General features: G+C 45.0%; 2 protein-coding genes across 2 annotated transcripts; one reads left to right on the plus strand and one right to left on the minus strand.

The window, feature by feature from the left end:
* The first annotated feature begins 241 nt into the window (after nucleotides 1-241).
* LOC124647245 (protein FAR1-RELATED SEQUENCE 5-like) lies at nucleotides 242-5420 on the plus strand. Its single transcript, XM_047187212.1, has 9 exons — nucleotides 242-699; nucleotides 780-1097; nucleotides 2323-2587; nucleotides 2701-3391; nucleotides 3497-3618; nucleotides 3738-3950; nucleotides 4075-4362; nucleotides 4692-4901; nucleotides 5415-5420. Exons 1-9 carry the CDS (start codon nucleotides 656-658, stop codon nucleotides 5418-5420), a joined length of 2157 nt encoding a protein of 718 aa, XP_047043168.1. The 5' UTR covers nucleotides 242-655.
* Nucleotides 5421-14770: 9350 nt separating this feature from the next.
* Nucleotides 14771-17353, minus strand: LOC124647246 (cation/H(+) antiporter 2-like). The gene has a single exon (XM_047187213.1). The coding sequence runs from the start codon at nucleotides 17351-17353 to the stop codon at nucleotides 14771-14773; it is 2583 nt and encodes an 860-aa protein (XP_047043169.1).
* Nucleotides 17354-19426: the final 2073 nt, after the last annotated feature.

The raw sequence follows: 19426 nt of genomic DNA on the forward strand, positions 1-19426 counted from the left end.
ATGGTCATATAATATCATGGTAGTACTCGAGCTCCCACTTACTTGATGTAGATCATAGCTTTTCTGATGCTATTTCATGAGACCATGAATGACTCTTCTGAAAGTTACATCATTTACTACTACTATGACAATTTCTTATACTTGTATCAAATACATGTCGGATTCCAATGGAACACTATTTTGACATATTCTTGCTTTATCAATATATGCATATGCTACTAGGAACGGTAAGTGCCAGGTCGTGGCCTTATGGCGCCAGGACTGAATCGTTGCCGTTCGCCTGGCACGGAGATTCGTGATGGAGGCCCACACTCTCAGCTGGTTGACCCCTACCACCGAGCGATACAACTAGCTTCCTCCTCCGATACGACTAGCTACGACTCTGCATAACTGACAAATACATCGGCAGCCTCCCCCACCTCCCCGTCCTTGTGCTCTGCCAGCTTGTACGGCGGCGACATGGCCGCACGCCGGACCCCGGTCACCCCACCACCCCGGTCCCCTCCTCCTGCTTCAAATTTGAATCTCACGCCCAGGACCGTCACCTTCCGCCAGCTCTCTCTGACTCTGAGGTCTGCTACTCTCCGGCCGCCGTTCCGCCTCGACAGAGATCTATCCTCGAGATCTCGCCGCCCCCCCTGCGGTCGCAGAAGTGATGATGGCAGGAACACCAGAGGGATTCACTGATTTGCTCCTCAGGTAATACCCCAAGCCCGTCCCAATCTCGAGTAAAAGGTTTCATATCTCTCCTGATTTCATCTGCCGACCTCGTTCCCCAGAATGATGGAGCCAAATCATGAGCCAAACTGGGACTGGTTCCCAACAATTGCTAGTCAGGATGCCAAATCGAGCGCACACACTTCGCCGCCCATGCTGAGTTCGGATTCAAGCATGTGTGCATCAGATCCAGTGCCCTGCAGGTTCAGAGATGATGAAGACTGCATCAAAGATTCGGTATGCGACCTCAACGAGTCTCCCCGTTCCGAGGAAGCAGACCTGTCAGCTCCAGAGTTGCAGGAACAATCCCAAATCCGGGATGATTCGCCAATCCGGACGGCATGCTATTCCCCTGCATCGAATCGCACTTTGAAGAGGAGGTTAGTTGCACCCCAATATCCAATGAGAGGAGTCTGGATGTTCTTTATTATTACTACACCATAATCCCCGTATTAGCAATTAAATGTAATTCCTGAATCTAGTTTGTTACCAGTACAGTGCTGAAAGTACGCTTAATATGGAGTTTTAATACATATTATGGTGGATTGTGTAGTTGCTCATATAAATAAAACGGCGGCCTCTGTGTATAAATTTACATCATACCTGATCCTGTTTGTTATCATTTAGTGCCTTCAGTATGCTAAAAAAATCGCATCGATGAGTTGTTATATTAGAGTGTGTATAATCCTAGCTCATCAATAAGGTGAACATGACCATGCTATCGAAAGGGAATCACCAACTACTGTCAATCAGCTCCCAGGGAGTGGTGCTAATATGTCATTATTTTGTTGTTCCACCATGTGCTGGTTTTTTATTTAGCAACAAAAGACACACTAATCTCATGTATGAGTTCGTTTCAGTTAGTGTTGTGAACTACTGAACTCACATTTAACTAGCGAGCATTGTCTTTAACTGAAGCCCTTGCCCCTGTCGAAGTGCAAGAAGAGACACACTAATTTCTGTTCGCCAAGAACAAATAGATTCACAAGACTTAGGATTTGAGGGCTTTCTATTAAAGGTGTCAGATCAAGTATTGGTATCATTCTTCGTGTGTCTCTGTTGGGATTACACACGTTTTCGGTATACCAAATTAGATAATCGTTTTTAAAATTGGGAGATTTTTTTGTTAGTGTTTCATCTCTGTAAAGTTCTGTTTCCTGTGTCTGTGCTGGGGAGGATATGTAGATTGTATTTTGTTGGGAAACAGATAATTCGATAGGCAATATTGAATTATACAACCATATTGATTCAAGATAGAAGTTTGTTTACGTTCTGTTATTAACATTGATGGACTATCTAGTTTTCAAACAAGCAAGCAGAGACGTATTGCATAATTAATTGCGCACCAATTTATTTGTCGGTTACAACAAAATATTAAATTAGTCATTATTTTGGTTCTGCGTCAAATAATGGCAGAATCCCTCTTATATTTGTTTTCATTACGTGCAGTTGTATTTTTTTTCAACTTCTTTTATCATGTCAAAAGGAAACACACATCAGGCTGCTGATGGTGCTGTAAAAAAAAATCATATCTATGTAGACGGCATGTGGGAGGTACTAGATATATTCCCATGGTTCACCCTGAATTCTCTTACGATTTTCCAGGTTCCGCCGAGGAGAAATTCCTGATTCAAGGGAACCAAGTTCAGGAAAGAAGAGTGCACTAGAGATAGCTATGAGGAAGTCAAATGAGAGAAGCTCTGGAGCTGTCATATCACCAGAGATAGGGATGGAGTTCGATTCATTACCTGAAGCCTATGACTTTTATAATTTGTACTCATGGGAGATTGGATTCGGCATAAGATACGGGCCGTCAAGAAAGAACCCCTCAAAGAGCAAAATTCTGCAGGACATAACTTGTGGCTGTCAGGTAATACAGAGAAAGTCTAATCATCACTCATTATAATGCTGCAGATTCCACATTTCCATTTTGGTTGCAAAGGCCATATGTTTTAACCATGGCATGCTGTATCGTTTGAACAGGGGAAACCTAGGCATCTCAACACACGTTCAGTTTGCTGCGGCTGCACAGCAATGATCCGTTTGCACCGAACAGATGATCATGGATGGTACATTCACGAGTTCAGGAAAGATCACAATCATGGGCTGGCAATAAAACGCGGGGAAAAGTTGCAGTGGCCATCACATAGAAACATTGACCCGCACACGAAGGACCTTGTTAGGAACCTCAGGGACAACAATGTGGGCCTCACGAAGGTGTTCAGTGTTATTGGGAGCTTCTTCGGATCAATGGAAAATATTCCTTTCAACAAGCGATCACTAAGGACACTGTGTGCAAGCATCAGCAGGGACCATTCAGAGGATGACGTGAAGAAAACGTATGATGCTTTTTCAGAAATGAAGCTGAAAGACCCCAACTTTCGTGACAGCTGCTTGGCAGACTCGGAAGGGAGGATCAGAGCACTAATGTGGACAAACGGGAAGAGCCGTATGCAGTACAATCTGTTTGGGGATGCAATAACCTTTGACACAACCTACCGCACAAACCAGTATGACATGCCTTTTGGATTATTCGTTGGTGTCAACAACCACTTCCAAAGTATAATCCTAGGTGGTGTCCTGTTGACGAACGAGAAGACAGAGACATTTGAGTGGGTGTTCAAAGAATTTGTATCTCTAATGGGAGGGAAACCACCAGCGACCATTCTTACAGGTATGTAATTGCTAAAACACTACAATGTTCCACTAGTTACATACTCTCTTAATACTGGTATAGAGAATTCAATATAACCCATAATTGGATGTATTTGAATCACAGATCAGTGTCGTGCGATGGAGATAGCTATTGCCGCTGTTCTCCCTGAGACAACCCACAGATGGTGCAAGTGGCATGTTTTGCGCAAAGCTAAAGAATGCATGGGATCTATTCGAAAGCGTCTGGTTTTCGTGACGAGTTCCACAAGATTCTGGAGTACATGATAACGGTAGAGGAGTTTGAGGCGGCATGGTCAAGTCTCGTCGCAAAGTATGGTCTTGAGGAACACCCTTTCTTAACTCAGATATTCGAGGTCAGAGAGAAGTGGGCGAAGCCATACTTTGCTGGAAAGTTCTGCGCTAGGATGACAAGCACCCAACGTTCTGAGAGTGCCAACCACATGCTAAAGGGTTTTGTCCCGCCAGGGTCTTCAATGAACATGTTTGTTAGGCACTACGATAAGCTGCAGTTTGACAGAGATGAGGAGGAGAACTACCAGGAGATGCGCAGCCGCCTGGTAAGGTCATTACTAGTCGAACTAGTTAGAGGTTTCCGTTTACTGGTAATGTTACTCAAGTTTTTTTCTAAGCTGTTATGCCTTGATCTTGACTTGTTGTTCACTCCATTATAAAACAAATCAGGGAGGTATAGTGCTCAACAGTGGGGAGCCTATTGAGATGCATGCGAGCAAGATTTACACACCAAACATGTTTGGCTTATTCAAGGTACACTTGTTCCAGTCGGGGTCATATATTGTGCAGGAGGTAATTGATGGACAAAGGTTCATTGTGAAGCACATATTCGCCGAGAAGAGAGAGAAATGGTCCCGGACAGAGTATGAAGTTATTTTTGATCCCCAGAGGGAGACTTTCAAGTGTGAGTGTGTGATGTACGAGCACATGGGAATGTTATGCGGCCATGCACTCAGGGTAAGCATTAACTTGCCACTATAACGCAATTCATGCATCATATTATTATTGTCTAGATTCTCCATAGGTCATTGCTTTTTTATATAAGCTGGTGCCAATTTAGCGATGTAATGCATGTACATGTAAATAGGGGGATATATACTAACAATGCTTAAGATTTTATGTTTCGCAATAATGTTGAAAATATGAAACTCTAAAATGGGTCTGTGAGTTTAAGCTGGTTGGACTCGGTGAGGCTGTTAATTTTTCAGTGTGCAACGGTATATGACAAAGCATGTAACTGAACTTTTTGTTTGTTGTATTATCTAATTCCATCTTTGGGTTGGCAGGTTATGATCAGTCTAGGTATAACAGAAATACCTGCAAGCCACATCATGAGGAGGTGGACCAGAGATGCATACCGTGACATGCCTGCACATCTTATGATATATCAAAATGACAGCCCTGCTATGAAATCTACGAGCTTCCGCCACTCAGCTTTATACAGAACTGCAATTGAGATTGTTCAGATGGCCGACACTAATCCTGAGTCATACGAGGTAGCTATGTCCCACTTTTTAGATGCCATGCCTATCCTATTAGAAACAAGCAAGATCAAAGATGGTCTTGGGCTGCAAGAGAGACTTCATGCATCAGGCCGGCACACACAATACCAAGGAGACAGATACGAGAGCAGCAGTCTACGCCCAGACATGGTTGCTCCTCCCAAAAGGAAAGAGATGGGGCGACCAACCACAGCAAGAAGCCGGCCTGGGTACGAGAAGGTTAGTGTGCCGAGGACAAAATTTTGCACCATATGCCGTAGTAGGAGCCATAGGTCGAATGGGTGCCCATCGAACTGGAACAAGAAGCCACGGCGAGAGGTGCATTGCTCCAATTGTGGTATTGCTGGTCATAGGAAGACCAATTGTTTGACAACCAATTACTAGCAAACGAACTTACGGGAATGTGTGAGTGGATACTTGTAGGATGTTAACCACATCTCGTGGAAATCCTATTTGAAGTTTTATTTTCTGTAGCTGAATTATGCGCACATTGTTATCTTGAGTCAGACTTAAAAGTTCCTGAAGGTTGTCTCCACATGCTTACGCTAATATTTTATCGTGGTCAACTCATTGATCATTGCATTGTTACAAACCCCGTTGCAAATCTTGTGGAGTTTTATTCGTGAGCTATATATACTTTTAGTCGAACAACTTACACCCGGGGTGCAAAATAGTCCCCATGCAAACCGGACAAAACTAGTCCCACAACCACAACTTGAAACCTGGGTGCAAACTAGTCCATTTCAATCGAATTTGAGGTTATACATAAGATCATGGTAGGATCATTTCATCTTTGGACACACGGGTACCTATGTTGTCTACCTCCGTTGTCTAATATATCGAATGGTTTCCTACGGTAACATGTATGGATACCTATGTTGGCTGATCCGATGACTTTACAAACAAAAAAAAATGTCACGGATACTTTGTTCGTGGACTAAAGAACCATATGGGCATCATATAGGATACATACAACCATGATTTATGTATCGAGAGGTTACCGATAGGATCATGGTAAGATCCTTTCATCCTTGGAGACACTGATAAAGGTAAATAGCGCCTACGCCCGTTGTCTAATATATCGAATGGTTTCTTACGGCAACACATATGGATACCTTTGTTGGTTGGCTACATGACTTTACAAATCAATAAAATTTCACAAATACTTTGTTCGCCAACCAAAGAACCTTATGGAATAAATGTAGGATACATACGGCCACGATTTCTGCATCGAGAGGTTATCCATGATATCATGGTAGGATCCTTTCATCCTTCGAGACACCAATAAGGATAAAGGATGCCCGTTGTCTATCGAATGGTTCCTTACAACAACACATATGGATATCATTGTTGATCGGCTAGATGATTTTACAAACCAAGAAAATGTCAAGAATACTTTGTTCGGCGGCCAAAGAACCATATGGACAAAATGTAGGATACATACAACCACGATTTCTATATCGAGCGGTTAGTCATGATATCATGGTAGGATCCTTTCATTCTTGGAGACATAAGGGTAAAGGATGCCTATGCCCGTTGTCTAGTATATCAAAAGGTTTCTTACAACAACACATATGCATACCTTTGTGTTGGTTGGTTAGATGACTTCACAAACCAAGAAAAATGTGATGGATACTTTTTTCTGTGGCAAAACAGCCGTATGGGCAAAATGTAGGATACATACGGCCACGAGTTGTGTATCGAGAGATTATCCATCTGATCATGGTAGGATCCTTTCATCCTTGGAGACACCTATAAGGGAAATGGATGCCACCCTGTGTTGTCTAATATATTGAATGGTTTCTTACGGCAACACATTTGGGTACCTTTGTTGATCGACTAGATGACTTTATAAAAGAAGAAAATATCAAGGATACTTTGTTCGGTGGCCAAAAAACCGTATGGGCAAGATGTATTATATATACGACCACAATTTATATATCGAGAGGTTATTCAATATCATGGTAGGATCCTTTCATCTTTGGAGGCACTGATAATGGTAAAGGACACCTACAACCATTGTCTAGTATATCAAATAGTCCTTACAACAACACGTACGGATACCTTTTGTTAGTTGGCTAGATGACTTTACAAACCAAGAAAATGTGAAGGATACTTTGTTCGGTGGCCAAACAACCGTATGGGCAAAATGTAGGATACATAGGACAACGATTATTGTATCGAAATTTTATCCATGTAATCATGTTAGAATCCTTTCATCCTTGGAGACACTCATAAGGGTAATGGTTGCCTACACCCGTTGTCTAGTATATCGAATGGTTCCTTACGACAACACATATGGATACATTTGTTAGTCCGCTAGATGACTTCACAAATCAAGAAAACTTCAAGGATACTTCGTACATAGGCCAAAGAACAGTGTGGGGAAAATGTAGGATACAGACGGCCACGATTTTTTGCATCAATAGGTTTCCATGTGATCATGGTAAGATACATTCATCCGTGGATACACTGATAAGGGTAAAGAACGCATGCACCCATTTTCTAATATATCGATTGGTTCCTTATGTCAACACATATTGATACCTTTTTTTGGTTGGCTAGATGACTTTACAAACCAATAAAATATCAAGGATAATTTATTCTCTTGCCAAAGAATTGTATGGATACCATGTAGGATAAGACGAGCACAATTTCTGTATAGATAGGTTATTCATAATATCATGATAGGATCCTTTCATCCTTGGATACACTGATAAGGGTAAAGGACGCCTACACCCGTTGTCAGGTATATCAAATGGTTCCTTACAACAACACATATGGATAACTTTTGTTGGTTGGCTAGATGACTTTACAAACTAAGAAAATTTCAAGGATACTTTTTTCGGTGGCCAAACAACCATATAGGCAACATGTAGGATACATACGCGCACGATTTCTGTATCGAGAGGTTATCCATGTGATTATGGTAGGATCTTTTCATCCCTGGAGACAATAGTAAGGGTAAAGGACGCATGCGCCCGGTTTCTAATATATCGAATGGTTCCTTACACCAACACTTTGGAGACCTAGATAACTTTACACACAAATAAAATCACGGATACTTTCTTCGTCAGCCAAAGAACCGTATGTGCATCATATAGGACACATACGGCCTTGATTTTTGTACGGAGGGGTTAGAGATAGTATCATGTTAGCATCCTTTCATCCTTGGAGACTCCGATAAGGGTAAAGAACACCTACGCCAACTGTCTAATATATCGAATGGTTTCTTACGGAAACACGTATGGATACCTTTGTTGGTCGGCTATATGACTTTACAAATCAATAAAATGTCACTAATACTTTATTCGCTAGCCAAAGAACCTTATGGGAAAATTGTAGGATACATACGGCCACGATTTCTGCATCGAGAGGTTATCCATGATATCATGGTAGGATCCTTTCATCCTTCGAGACACTAATAAGGGTAAAGGATGCCCGTTTGTCTAATATACCGAATGGTTCCTTACAACAACACATATGTATATCTTTGTTGATCGGCTAGATGACTTTAAAAACCAAGAAAATGTCAAGAATACTTTGTTCGGCGGCCAAAGAACCATATGGGCAAAATGTAGGATACATACCACGATTTCTATATCGAGAGGTTATTCATGGTATCATGGTAGGATCCTTTCATTCTTGGAGACATAAGGGTAACAGATGCCTATGCCCGTTGTCTAGTATATCAAACAGTTCCTTACAACAACACATATGGATACCTTTGTGTTGGTTGGTTAGATGACTTCACAAACCAACAAAATGTGTAGGATACTTTGTTCTATGGCAAAATAGCCGTATGGGAAAAATGTAGGATACATACGGCCACGATTTGTTTATCGAGAGATTATCCATATGATCATGGTAGGATCCTTTCATCCTTGGAGACACCTATAAGGGGAATGGATGCCACCCTGCGTTGTCTAATATATTGAATGATTTCTTATGGCAACACATTTGGGTACCTTTGTTGATCGACTAGATGACTCTATAAAAGACAAAAATATTAAGGATACTTTGTTCAGCGTCCAAAAAACCGTATGGGCAAGATGTATTATATATGCGGCCACAATTTATATATCGAGAGGTTATTCATGATATCATGGTAGGATCCTTTCATCTTTGGAGGCACTGATAATGGTAAAGGAGGCCTACACCCATTGTCTAGGCTAGTGTATCAAATAGTTCCTTACAACAACACATATGGATACCTTTTGTTGGTTGGCTAGATGACTTTACAAACCAAGAAAATTTCAAGGATACTTTGTTCGGTGGCCAAACAACCGTATGGGCAAAATGTAAGATACATAGGACCACGATTACTGTATCGAGATTTTATCCATGTAATCATGTTAGAATCCTTTCATCCTTGGAGACACTCATAAGGGTAATGGATGCCTACACCCGTTGTCTAGTATATCGAATGGTTCCTTACGACAACACGTATGGATACCTTTGTTAGTACGCTAGAAGACTTCACAAATCAAGAAAATTTCAAGGATACTTCGTACATAGGCGAAAGAACGGTGTGGGAAAAATGTAGGATACAAGCGGCCACGATTTTTTGCATCAATAGGTTATCCATGTGATCATGGTAGGATACATTCATCCTTGGAGACACTGATAAGGGTAAAGAACACATGCACCCATTTTCTAATATATCGAATGGTTCCTTATGTCAACACATATTGATACCTTTTTTTGGTCAGCTAGATGACTTTACAAACTAATAAAATGTCAAGGATAATTTCATCTCTTGCCAAAGAATTGTATGGACAAAATGTAGGATATTTCTGTATAGATAGGTTATTCATGATATCATGATATGATCCTTTCATCCTTGGATACACTAATAAGGGTAAAGGACGCATACACCCATTGTCAGGTATATCAAATGGTTCCTTGCAAACACACATATAGATAACTTTTGTTGGTTGGCTAGATGACTTTAATAACCAAGAAAATTTCAAGGATACTTTTTTCGGTGGCCAAACAACCGTATAGGCAAATTGTAGGATACATACGCCCACGATTTCTGTATCAAGAGGTTATCCATGTGATGTAAGATCTTTTCATCCTTGGAGACAATATTAAGGGTAAAGAACGCATGCGCCCGGTTTCTAATATATCGAATGGTTCTTTACACCAACACTTTGGAGACCCAGATGACTTTACACACAAATAAAATCACGAATACTTTATTTGTCGGCCAAAGAACCGTATGTGCATCATATAGGACACATACGGCTATGATTTCTGTATCGAGGGTTATCGATAGTATCATGCTAAGATCCTTTCATCCTTGAAGTCTCCGATAAGGGTAAAGAACGCCTACACCTTTTGTCTAATATATCAAATGCAAACCTTACGACAACAAGTATGGATACCTTTACCCTTATCGGTTAGATGACTTTATAAAAAACAAGAAAATACTTTTTTTGGAGACACTCATAAGGGTAATGGATTCCTACACCCTTTGTTAGTCCGCGATATGACTTCACAAATAAAGAAAAATTCAAGGACACTTCGTACATCGGCCAAAGAACAGTGTGGGAAAAATGTATTGATATTTTTTTTGGTCGACTAGATGACTTTACAAACCAATAAAATGTCAAGGATGCTTTGTTCTCTGGCCAAAGAATTGTTTGTACAACTCTTTGGATACAACCGAGCACAATTTCTGTATAGATAGGTTATTCATGATATCATGATGGGATCCTTTCATGGTACATCTGTAAAGCATACTTTGTTCGCTGGCCGACCAAATATTAGTATGGGAAAAATGTTGGATACATACGGCCACGATTTTTTTTTTTTGCATCGAGAGGTTATCCAAATAATAGTATGATTTCTGTATCGAGGGGTTATAGATAGTATCATGTTAGGATCCTTTCATCCTTGGAGACTCCGATAAGGGTAAAGAACACCTACGCCAATTGTCTAATATATCGAATGGTTTCTTACGGAAACACGTATGGATACCTTTGTTGATCGGCTATACGACTTTACAAATCAATAAAATATCACTAATACTTTTTTCGCTATCCAAAGAACCTTATGGGAAAATTGTAGGATACATACGGCCACGATTTCTGCATCGACAGGTTATCCATGATATGGTAGGATCCTTTCATCCTTCGAGACACTAATAAGGGTAAAGGATGCCCGTTTGTCTTATATACCGTATGGTTCCTTACAACAACACATATGTATATCTTTTTTGATCGGCTAGATGACTTTAAAAACCAAGAAAATGTCAAGAATACTTTGTTCGGCGGCCAAAGAACCATATGGGCAAAATGTAGGATACATACCACGATTTCTATATCGAGAGGTTATTCATGGTATCATGGTAGGATCCTTTCATTTTTGGAGACATAAGGGTAAAAGATGTCTATGCCCGTTGTCTAGTATATCAAACGGTTCCTTACAAAAACACATATGGATACCTTTGTGTTGGTTGGTTAGATGACTTCACAAACCAACAAAATGTGTAGGATACTTTGTTCTATGGCAAAGCAGCCGTATGGGCAAAATGTAAGATACATACGGCCACGATTTGTTTATCGAGAGATTATCCATATGATCATGGTAGGATCCTTTCATCCTTGAGAGAAACCTTATGTCTAATATATTGAATGGTTTCTTATGGCAACACATTTGGGTACTTTTGTTGATCGACTAGATGACTCTATAAAAGACAAAAATATTAAGGATACTTTGTTCAGCGGCCAAAAAACCGTATGGGCAAGATGTATTATATATACGGCCACAATTTATATATCGAGAGGTTATTCATGATATCATGGTACGATCCTTTCATCTTTAGAGGCACTGATAATGGTAAAGGACGCCTACGCCTTTTGTCTAATATATCAAATGCAAACCTTACGACAACAAGTATGGATACCTTTACCCTTATCGGTTAGATGAATTTATAAAAAAAACAAGAAAATACTTTGTTTGGAGACACTCATAAGGGTAATGGATGCCTACACCCTTTGTTAGTCTGCGATATGACTTCACAAATAAAGAAAAATTCAAGGATACTTCGTACATCGGCCAAAGAACAGTGTGGGAAAAATGTATTGATACTTTTTTTGGTCGACTAGATGACTTTACAAACCAATAAAATGTCAAGGATGCTTTGTTCTCTGGCCAAAGAATTGTTTGTACAACTCTTTGGATACAACCGAGCACAATTTCTGTATAGATAGGTTATTCATGATATCATGATGGGATCCTTTCATGGTACATCTGTAAAGCATACTTTGTTCGCTGGCTAATTTTTTTTAAGGATACTTTGTTCATCGACCAAAGAATAGTATGGGAAAAATGTTGGATACATACGGCCACGATTTTTTTTTGCATAGAGAGGTTATCCATGTGATCATAGTAGGATCCATTTATCCTTGGAGACACTGATAAGGGTAAAGAACGCATGCATCCATTTTCTAATATATCGAATGCTTCCTTATGGCAACACGTATTGATACCTTTGTTGGTCGGCTAGATGACTTCAAAAGCCAAGAAAATATCAAGGATACTTTGTTCTCCGGCCAAAGAACTACATGGACAACATGTAGGATACATACGAGCACGATTTCTGTATCGAGGGGTTATTCATGATATCATGGTTGGATCATTTCATCCTTAGAGACACTGATAGGGTCAAGAACGCCTACGCCCGTTGTCTAGTATATCGAATGGTTCCTTACGACAATACGTATGGATACCTTTACAAAGCAAGGAAATGTAAAGGATACTTTGTTCGGCCACCAAACAACCGTATGGGAAAAGTGTAGGATACATACGGCCATTATTTGGGTATCGAGAGGTTATGCATCTGATCATGGTAGGATCCTTTCATCCTTGGAGACAATAATAAGGGTAAAGGACGCATGCGCCTGTTTTCTAATATATTGAATGGTTCTTTACATCAACGCGTTTGGATACCTTTGTTGGTCGGCTAGATGACTTTATAAACCAATCAATGTCAATGATACTTATACATCCACGCGTATTGTATCGAGATTTTATCCATGTAATCATGGTAGGATCCTTTCATCCTTGGAGACTCCAATAAGGGTAAAGAACGCCTACGCCTTTTGTCTAATATATCGAATGCAAACCTTACGACAACAAGTATGGATACCTTTACCCTTATCGGTTATATGACTATAAAATCAAGAAAATATCAATGATACTTTGTTTCGCGGCAAAACAAAAACCGTATGGGCAAAATGTATTATATATATGGCCACGATTACTATATCGAGAGGTTATTCAGCGGCGCGACGAAAACGGTCGCCGTGACCGGAAATGCGTCTGGCACCACCTCCAGCGGGGCGACGCAAAGTGACCGGGCCATCCGCGGAGACGCAAACCTGGCCCAAATATGCGCCTGGGATGCGTCTCTGGCAGACGCTCGGCGGACGCGGAAAGTGTCCGCTCGCGTCAGGCGGACGTCCCGTCGGGTCCGCCTGGCAGTGACCTCCACCTCCACCTTCACCTCCCACTCCACCTCCTCCGGCCTCGAGCTCCTCCAAGGAGTTCGACTCCGAAGATAGCACCGACCTCCTCCACCCGGTCAGGGACGCCGCGGCCCTGGCTGAAGCGGAGAAGGAAGCACAGGAGGAGCTGACGGGCCACGCGGCGTTGCAATTCAAAAAATGGGTCGCCCCAGTGGGAGCACACCAAGACGCAAACGGACGCGCGGACAAAAATATATCCGCGGGGCGACGCAAACGGACGCTCGCGACCACTTTTGAGCGTCCGAAATGCATCGCGCCGCTGGTGATGCCTAAGCGCCGCGAGTACAGCACGCGTGTATAATATATTGCACCATGCCACCATAGACAAGCAAATTCGTCTACTGATCGAGCTGGACATAGTGCACATGACATCATGTACATGTACAGAACAAGAAGGTACATAGTAGGGGTGTGGAGAGGTACACTATGGCTGCTGCTTGTACCAGGAAAAGTACTACTGCATGCTTGGTTGTACTGTCATTCGTACCGGATATGAGCTGTCGAAAAAGAATCTTATACGCATACTACTAGCTATCCAAGGCTCTACCTAGCAAGCATGGTAGGATACGTTTGCCTGTGGGTTCCGTGGTCAACGTGCAGAAGGAATCTACAAGCAAAAAGGAACAGCAAAGATTGAGTCCTGGCGCCATAACGCCAGGGCGAAATTCACTGCGCATATTTAGGCTCCACTATATATGAGACAGTCACATCATAGTTCAACTCTTGCAGAACAAATTTCATCAACTTCAGTTTTGTTTGATGATTCATAAATCATATTTATGTGCTATGTAAATTCATTTGATTCTGGATGCACTCGGTTGATGGCGGTCGTTCGGGCTATATTCAACCAGGGTGGCTAGCAGCAATCTAACAGGATCCAAAAGGATGCGTAGAGATATGTTTTTAGCCTTTTTTGGTTGGTTGATCCTTGCTAAAACTTTGTGTGATCCTTGAGATGCAAACTATGAATCTATATTTTGCAATGAATAAAGGTCTGTGTGCATCGATGCAGAGAGGCGGAGCTTTGCTCCCCTATTCGGAAAAAAATAAATTCATTTGATTCTTCATTCTTTTGAATGGACTCCCAAATCTCGAATTTGGGTCATGTATAAATTTATTCTATATATAATATAGAGCCATGATGAGAAGTGCCAGAACCAAGGATTTTTTCACGACATCGTTGTAACCATGCATGTATCGTTCATGATAAATTATGAAGTTTGTTTTTTCAATAGGACACATCATTTTTACCTGTCTATGTGCACGTCTAGCTAGTTCTAGTCTCTCTAAGACCACATCGAGGATTAATCCTGATCTAATTAATTGTCAATAATTTAGGATGTCGTGGTCGGGCATACAGCCGTCGAGAGAATGTTTCTTCCACGTCCTCATCTTCTGGTGCAGCTTGTGCTGCTGGAGCACCAGCACTGACGACGAGCAGCCCAAGAAGTCGTCAGAGGCGAGCAGCTCCCCGACGGGCCCCAACTCCGGGCACTCCTCGTCGTCCAGCCCGCCCATGCCGCTCGTCATCGTCGTCCAGGCCGCGCCACCTGAACCGCCACCGCCTCTGCCCACCACGAACAGCGAGCACATCCCCGCCATGCCGCTCAGCGCGTTCAGCGTCTCCACCCCGTTGCTCACGTACGTCTCCGTGTACGACACCCGCCCCGGCGCCACGAATCTCGCGTACACCTCCGCCATGAACTCCTCATCTTCTTGTTCTTGCTCGTCGCCGGTGACATCCACCGCCGTCTGCATCTCGTTGTCGTCCGGCTTATTGAGCCGAAACCTTGACACCGACACGCTCACCGACGGGTGCATCGCCAAACGCGTCGCGTACGCCACCGCCTCCCTGTCGTCCGGACCGCCCAGGAACACCGCCACCACGTGGTGCACCACTGCCGCCTCCTGCTCGGCCTGCTCCTCTGCTAATGATGTACCACTAGCAGTGCTCTTCTCTTCCTCGTCGTGACGATCTGCCTCTGCAGGCGCCGTCGAGGAGGCGACGCTAATGCTGGGGAGGTGCCGCTCGACGAGGACCCCCACGGTGCACGGCGCCCGCTGCAGGATGCGCTGGTTGAGCTGCCGCCTGCCGTCGCGTCTGGATACCATGCGCCCGTCGTACCGCTGCTCCTTGTGGTAGGGCATGATGACTAGCGAGGCGCGCGCGTCCTCCACGCCGTTGCGCACGTCGCCGTCCATGGACGCCAGATTCGAGATGGCCGTCATCTGCCGCACCGGCACGGCGGCCTCGTACGTCGCAAAGCTGTGCACGGCCGCCGCCACCTGATCCATCTCCCAAGCATACCCCCACTGGTCGTCGTCGTTGAGTTTGAGGCGGGCGCCCACGTCCTTGTACAGGTGCGTGATGGCGTACTTGCGCGCTGGCATCAGCTCCACGAGGTGTAGCAGGTACACGGCCACCGGCGCGCCGCTACCCTTGGAGAGCTCGGCGACCGTGAGCATGGCGTTGACTCCGCCGGCGCCGTGTACGCAGACCAGAACCCGGAGCTCGTGGTCCACCCTGAGGTCCTGGAGGCAATGCGAGCGATACTGGAACGCGCGGCGCTGCTGCCGGACGATGGCGGCAGACGCCGGCCCCGCCATGAAGGTGTTGAGGATGGAGGAGACGAGCAGCACCACCTGTGCTGTGTCGCCCCAAACCCCGCTCTTGTCGCCGAAGTTGATGGCAAGGATGTCCGAGTACCCCTTCACGTTCAGCAGGAACCCCAGCACCAGCGCCTCCCGCGCCGTGATGCCTAGCCAGCGCCCGACCAGCACCGTCCCACCGACCTTCCCGGCAGCGCTGAGGACGGTGGTGAACACGATGGCGGCCGTCAGCTGGGTGGCGGTGAATCGGCCGGCGTCGGCGAAGTCTAGCCTGGCGCCGATGGCGCCGAAGCAGAGCGGCATGACGATTTGGTGCACCGGGTAGGTGAGGCGGTCGATGAGGGTGCGGGCCATGGGCCCATCGCGCGGCATGGCGAGGCCGATGAGGAAGGCGGCCATGGAAGCGCTGTATCTCAGGTACTGCACCAGCAGAGAGAGGCCGACGATGAGCAGGAGCATTGCGCAGAGCTCGTACTTGCTGATGTACCGCCGCCCGCGCTTGACCCTATTCAGCAGCCTGGCCGCCCTGACCGCCACGGCCACGGCAACCCACACCACGAGCGCCATCCATAGGAAGACGAGGAGCTGTACCCCAGGCGTGGAGGCACCGGGTACGCGGGGCGGCTTGGGCGTGCCGTCCTTGGCGAAGGTGGTCGGGTTGACGACCATCATGCTGATGGTGGTGAGGCACGCGATGTCTGTGGCGAAGGCAGCGCCGATGGCGAGCTGTCCCGTCTCGGACGCTGTCAGCTTGAGCTCGGTGACGATGCGGATGAGCACGGGCGACGCCGTGCTTGCCAGCACGAGCATGAAAAGCACTGTGGAGGCGTAGAGCTTGGCCGGGTGAAACGACTCCCCATGCCCCATCGGGTGGAGCAGGCCGTAGAAGAATGGCCCGGCGACGGCGGCGAGGAGGAGGCTGATGGCTGAGCCGCCGCAGGCGAGCAGGAGGGAGCGACGCAGGTTGTGGCGGAGGTAGCGGAGGTCCATCTCAAGGCCGATGAAGAACATGAAGATGATGCGAAGGTAGTAGATGGTGTCGCCCAGAGCGGTCCCGGCGTCCTCCATGCCCATGGCGCGTAGGTCGATGACACGCCCCAGGAAGGTCGGGCCGACAACGACGCCGGCCAGAATGTGGGAGATGATGCTAGGCTGTCCGAGGCGGCGGAGCAGGGAGTGGAAGAGGCCCGAGAGGAGGAGGACCGTGGCCATGATGGCGTTGATGGCCACCACGCCCGCCATGTAGTAGGCGCCCTCGCCAACGTCGGCCGAGCACTTGGCGTTGTCGCCGGACTCCATGTTCGATGGTGGCCGGACGGCCAAACTCCGGCGATGAGCTTCCTATGTTGCTATATATGGATCGATGATATTGGTTTGTGTGCATGAGATGAGGATGAGGATGAGGTGGCTCTCCTACCTCATTAGTTTTAGTTCGTCCATAATAAGGACTAACTAATTGACACGAGGTGATATGATGAATGGATTAATTGTTAAGCTTAGGGCAGCCATAATGTATGGTAAATAGAGATTTCAAATCATGAATTTGGTTTTTAGCATCGGCTCCCTAAGTTATGGAGAGCATTGCATAGGGAAAAAAATTACAGCGTGGAAGCAATAAGTAGTTGCTCCTACGGCCAAATTTCTTCTCTCTAATGTCTTCTTTGTTGTGAGCCAAGAAAAGCTAAGGAGAGAGAACATAGATTTTTGGTAATATACTTTTTTAACAAGTTTTGGTAATCTATACCTAATAATAAAAGCAAAAGTGTTTCCGTGGTTTGGTTTGGTTTGGTACGTCGCGAAATCGTGTCCATCCATTCGTGAGTGGTCAAAAAATCGCGTTCGTTCTTGGTTTCCGTCTGTACTATTGCTTTGTATGTTCGCCACCCGTGTTGGAGTCCAAGAGATGTGCCTGTTAGGAAATATACTTGTTGTATTACCAGAGGGCCAAAAGCCACAATATATAGTACATGTACCGGTGGAAATATGCAGGAAGCCCCCTAACATATGGGCAAACTACAATATACAGATATATACATTTAACACCCCCCCTCAAACTTATGGTGGATCCACAACACTGAGTTTGGAGAGTAAGAAATCATGCTGCGCTCGAGTCTGTGCCTTCGTAAAGAAATCCGCCAACTGCAAATCTGAAGGCACATAATGAACCGCAACAACATCATCCTGCACCTGAGCACGTGTGTAAAAGGCATCAACACCAATATGCTTGGTCAGCTCATGTTTGACCGGATCACGTGCAATACTGATAGCATCTGTCTTGTCGGACAAAAGTGGAGTGGGTGTCGTAACGAGACCCCAAAATCTGCAAGCAACCACCGTAACCAAGTCACCTCAGCAATCAACAAAGCCATAGCCCGCAACTCAGCCTCAACACTCGAACGGGAAGCTGCGACCTGTTTCTTCGTCTTCCAAGCAACAAGCGAACCACCAAGAAACACACAGTAAGCAGAAAGTGAACGACGATCCGTAGGATCACTCGCCCACGTAGCATCCGAATAGCACTGGAGTTGGAGAGAGCTGGAACGGGGAAAGAAAAGGCGACGAGTGATCGTGCCACGAAGGTAACGTAGAACACGGAGGAGATGACTATAGTGAACAGTGGTAGGAGCTGAGACAAGCCGACTCGAGAATATGAACAGGATAAGAAATATCGGGACGAGTGACGAGCAAGATAAACAAGACTCCCAACAAGATGGCGATAACGGGTGGGATCAGGAAGAGGATCACCATCAGTAGGACGAAGCTTAACATTAAGCTCCATAGGAGTATCGACTGTGCGCTCATCCCCAAGAGCAGCACGAGCAAGAAGATCCTGAATGTACTTTTCCGAGAGATAGAAAAGCCATCGAAGTGGAGGAAACCTCAATGCCAAGAAAATAGCGAAGAGGACCAAGATCAGTCATAAGAAACTGATCACGAAGACGAGCCTTGACGAAGGCAATATACTCAGGATCATCACCGAGTAATGATCATATCATCAACATAAAGAAGAAGAAGAGTACGTCCACGAGGAGAAGTGTGAACGAAAAGTGCTTTGGATCATGAAGACTAGGAGAGAAACCAGCAACGAGTCACCACGAGGGCGAAGCGCTCAAACCAGGCACGAGGGGCCTGTTTGAGACCATAGAGAGAACGTCGAAGACGACAAACCATCCCATCGGGAACAGAATACCCGAGGAGGAGGCTGCATGTAAACCTCCTCACTCAACTCGCCATTAAGAAAAGCATTCGAACATCAAGCTCGGGAGACGGACCGGTGGCGAACAGAAGCAACAGCAAGAAGGGTACGCACGGTAGTCATATGAGCCACGGGGGCAAAAGTCTCATCATAGTCACGCCCGTGCTCTCGCTGAA

The sequence above is a fragment of the Lolium rigidum genome, chromosome 4, assembly GCF_022539505.1.
Source record: "Lolium rigidum isolate FL_2022 chromosome 4, APGP_CSIRO_Lrig_0.1, whole genome shotgun sequence".
Lineage (NCBI taxonomy): Eukaryota > Viridiplantae > Streptophyta > Magnoliopsida > Poales > Poaceae > Lolium > Lolium rigidum.

Excerpts from the sequence above, each read along its gene's own strand:
- LOC124647245 (XM_047187212.1), top strand. The coding sequence starts at position 656 with ATGATGGCAGGAACACCAGAGGGATTCACTGATTTGCTCCTCAG. Across the intron at positions 2,588-2,700 it reads ACATAACTTGTGGCTGTCAG|GGGAAACCTAGGCATCTCAA; the intron begins GTAATACAGAGA and ends TCGTTTGAACAG. Across the intron at positions 3,392-3,496 it reads ACCAGCGACCATTCTTACAG|ATCAGTGTCGTGCGATGGAG; the intron begins GTATGTAATTGC and ends TTTGAATCACAG.
- LOC124647246 (XM_047187213.1), bottom strand. The coding sequence starts at position 17,353 with ATGGAGTCCGGCGACAACGCCAAGTGCTCGGCCGACGTTGGCGAGGGC.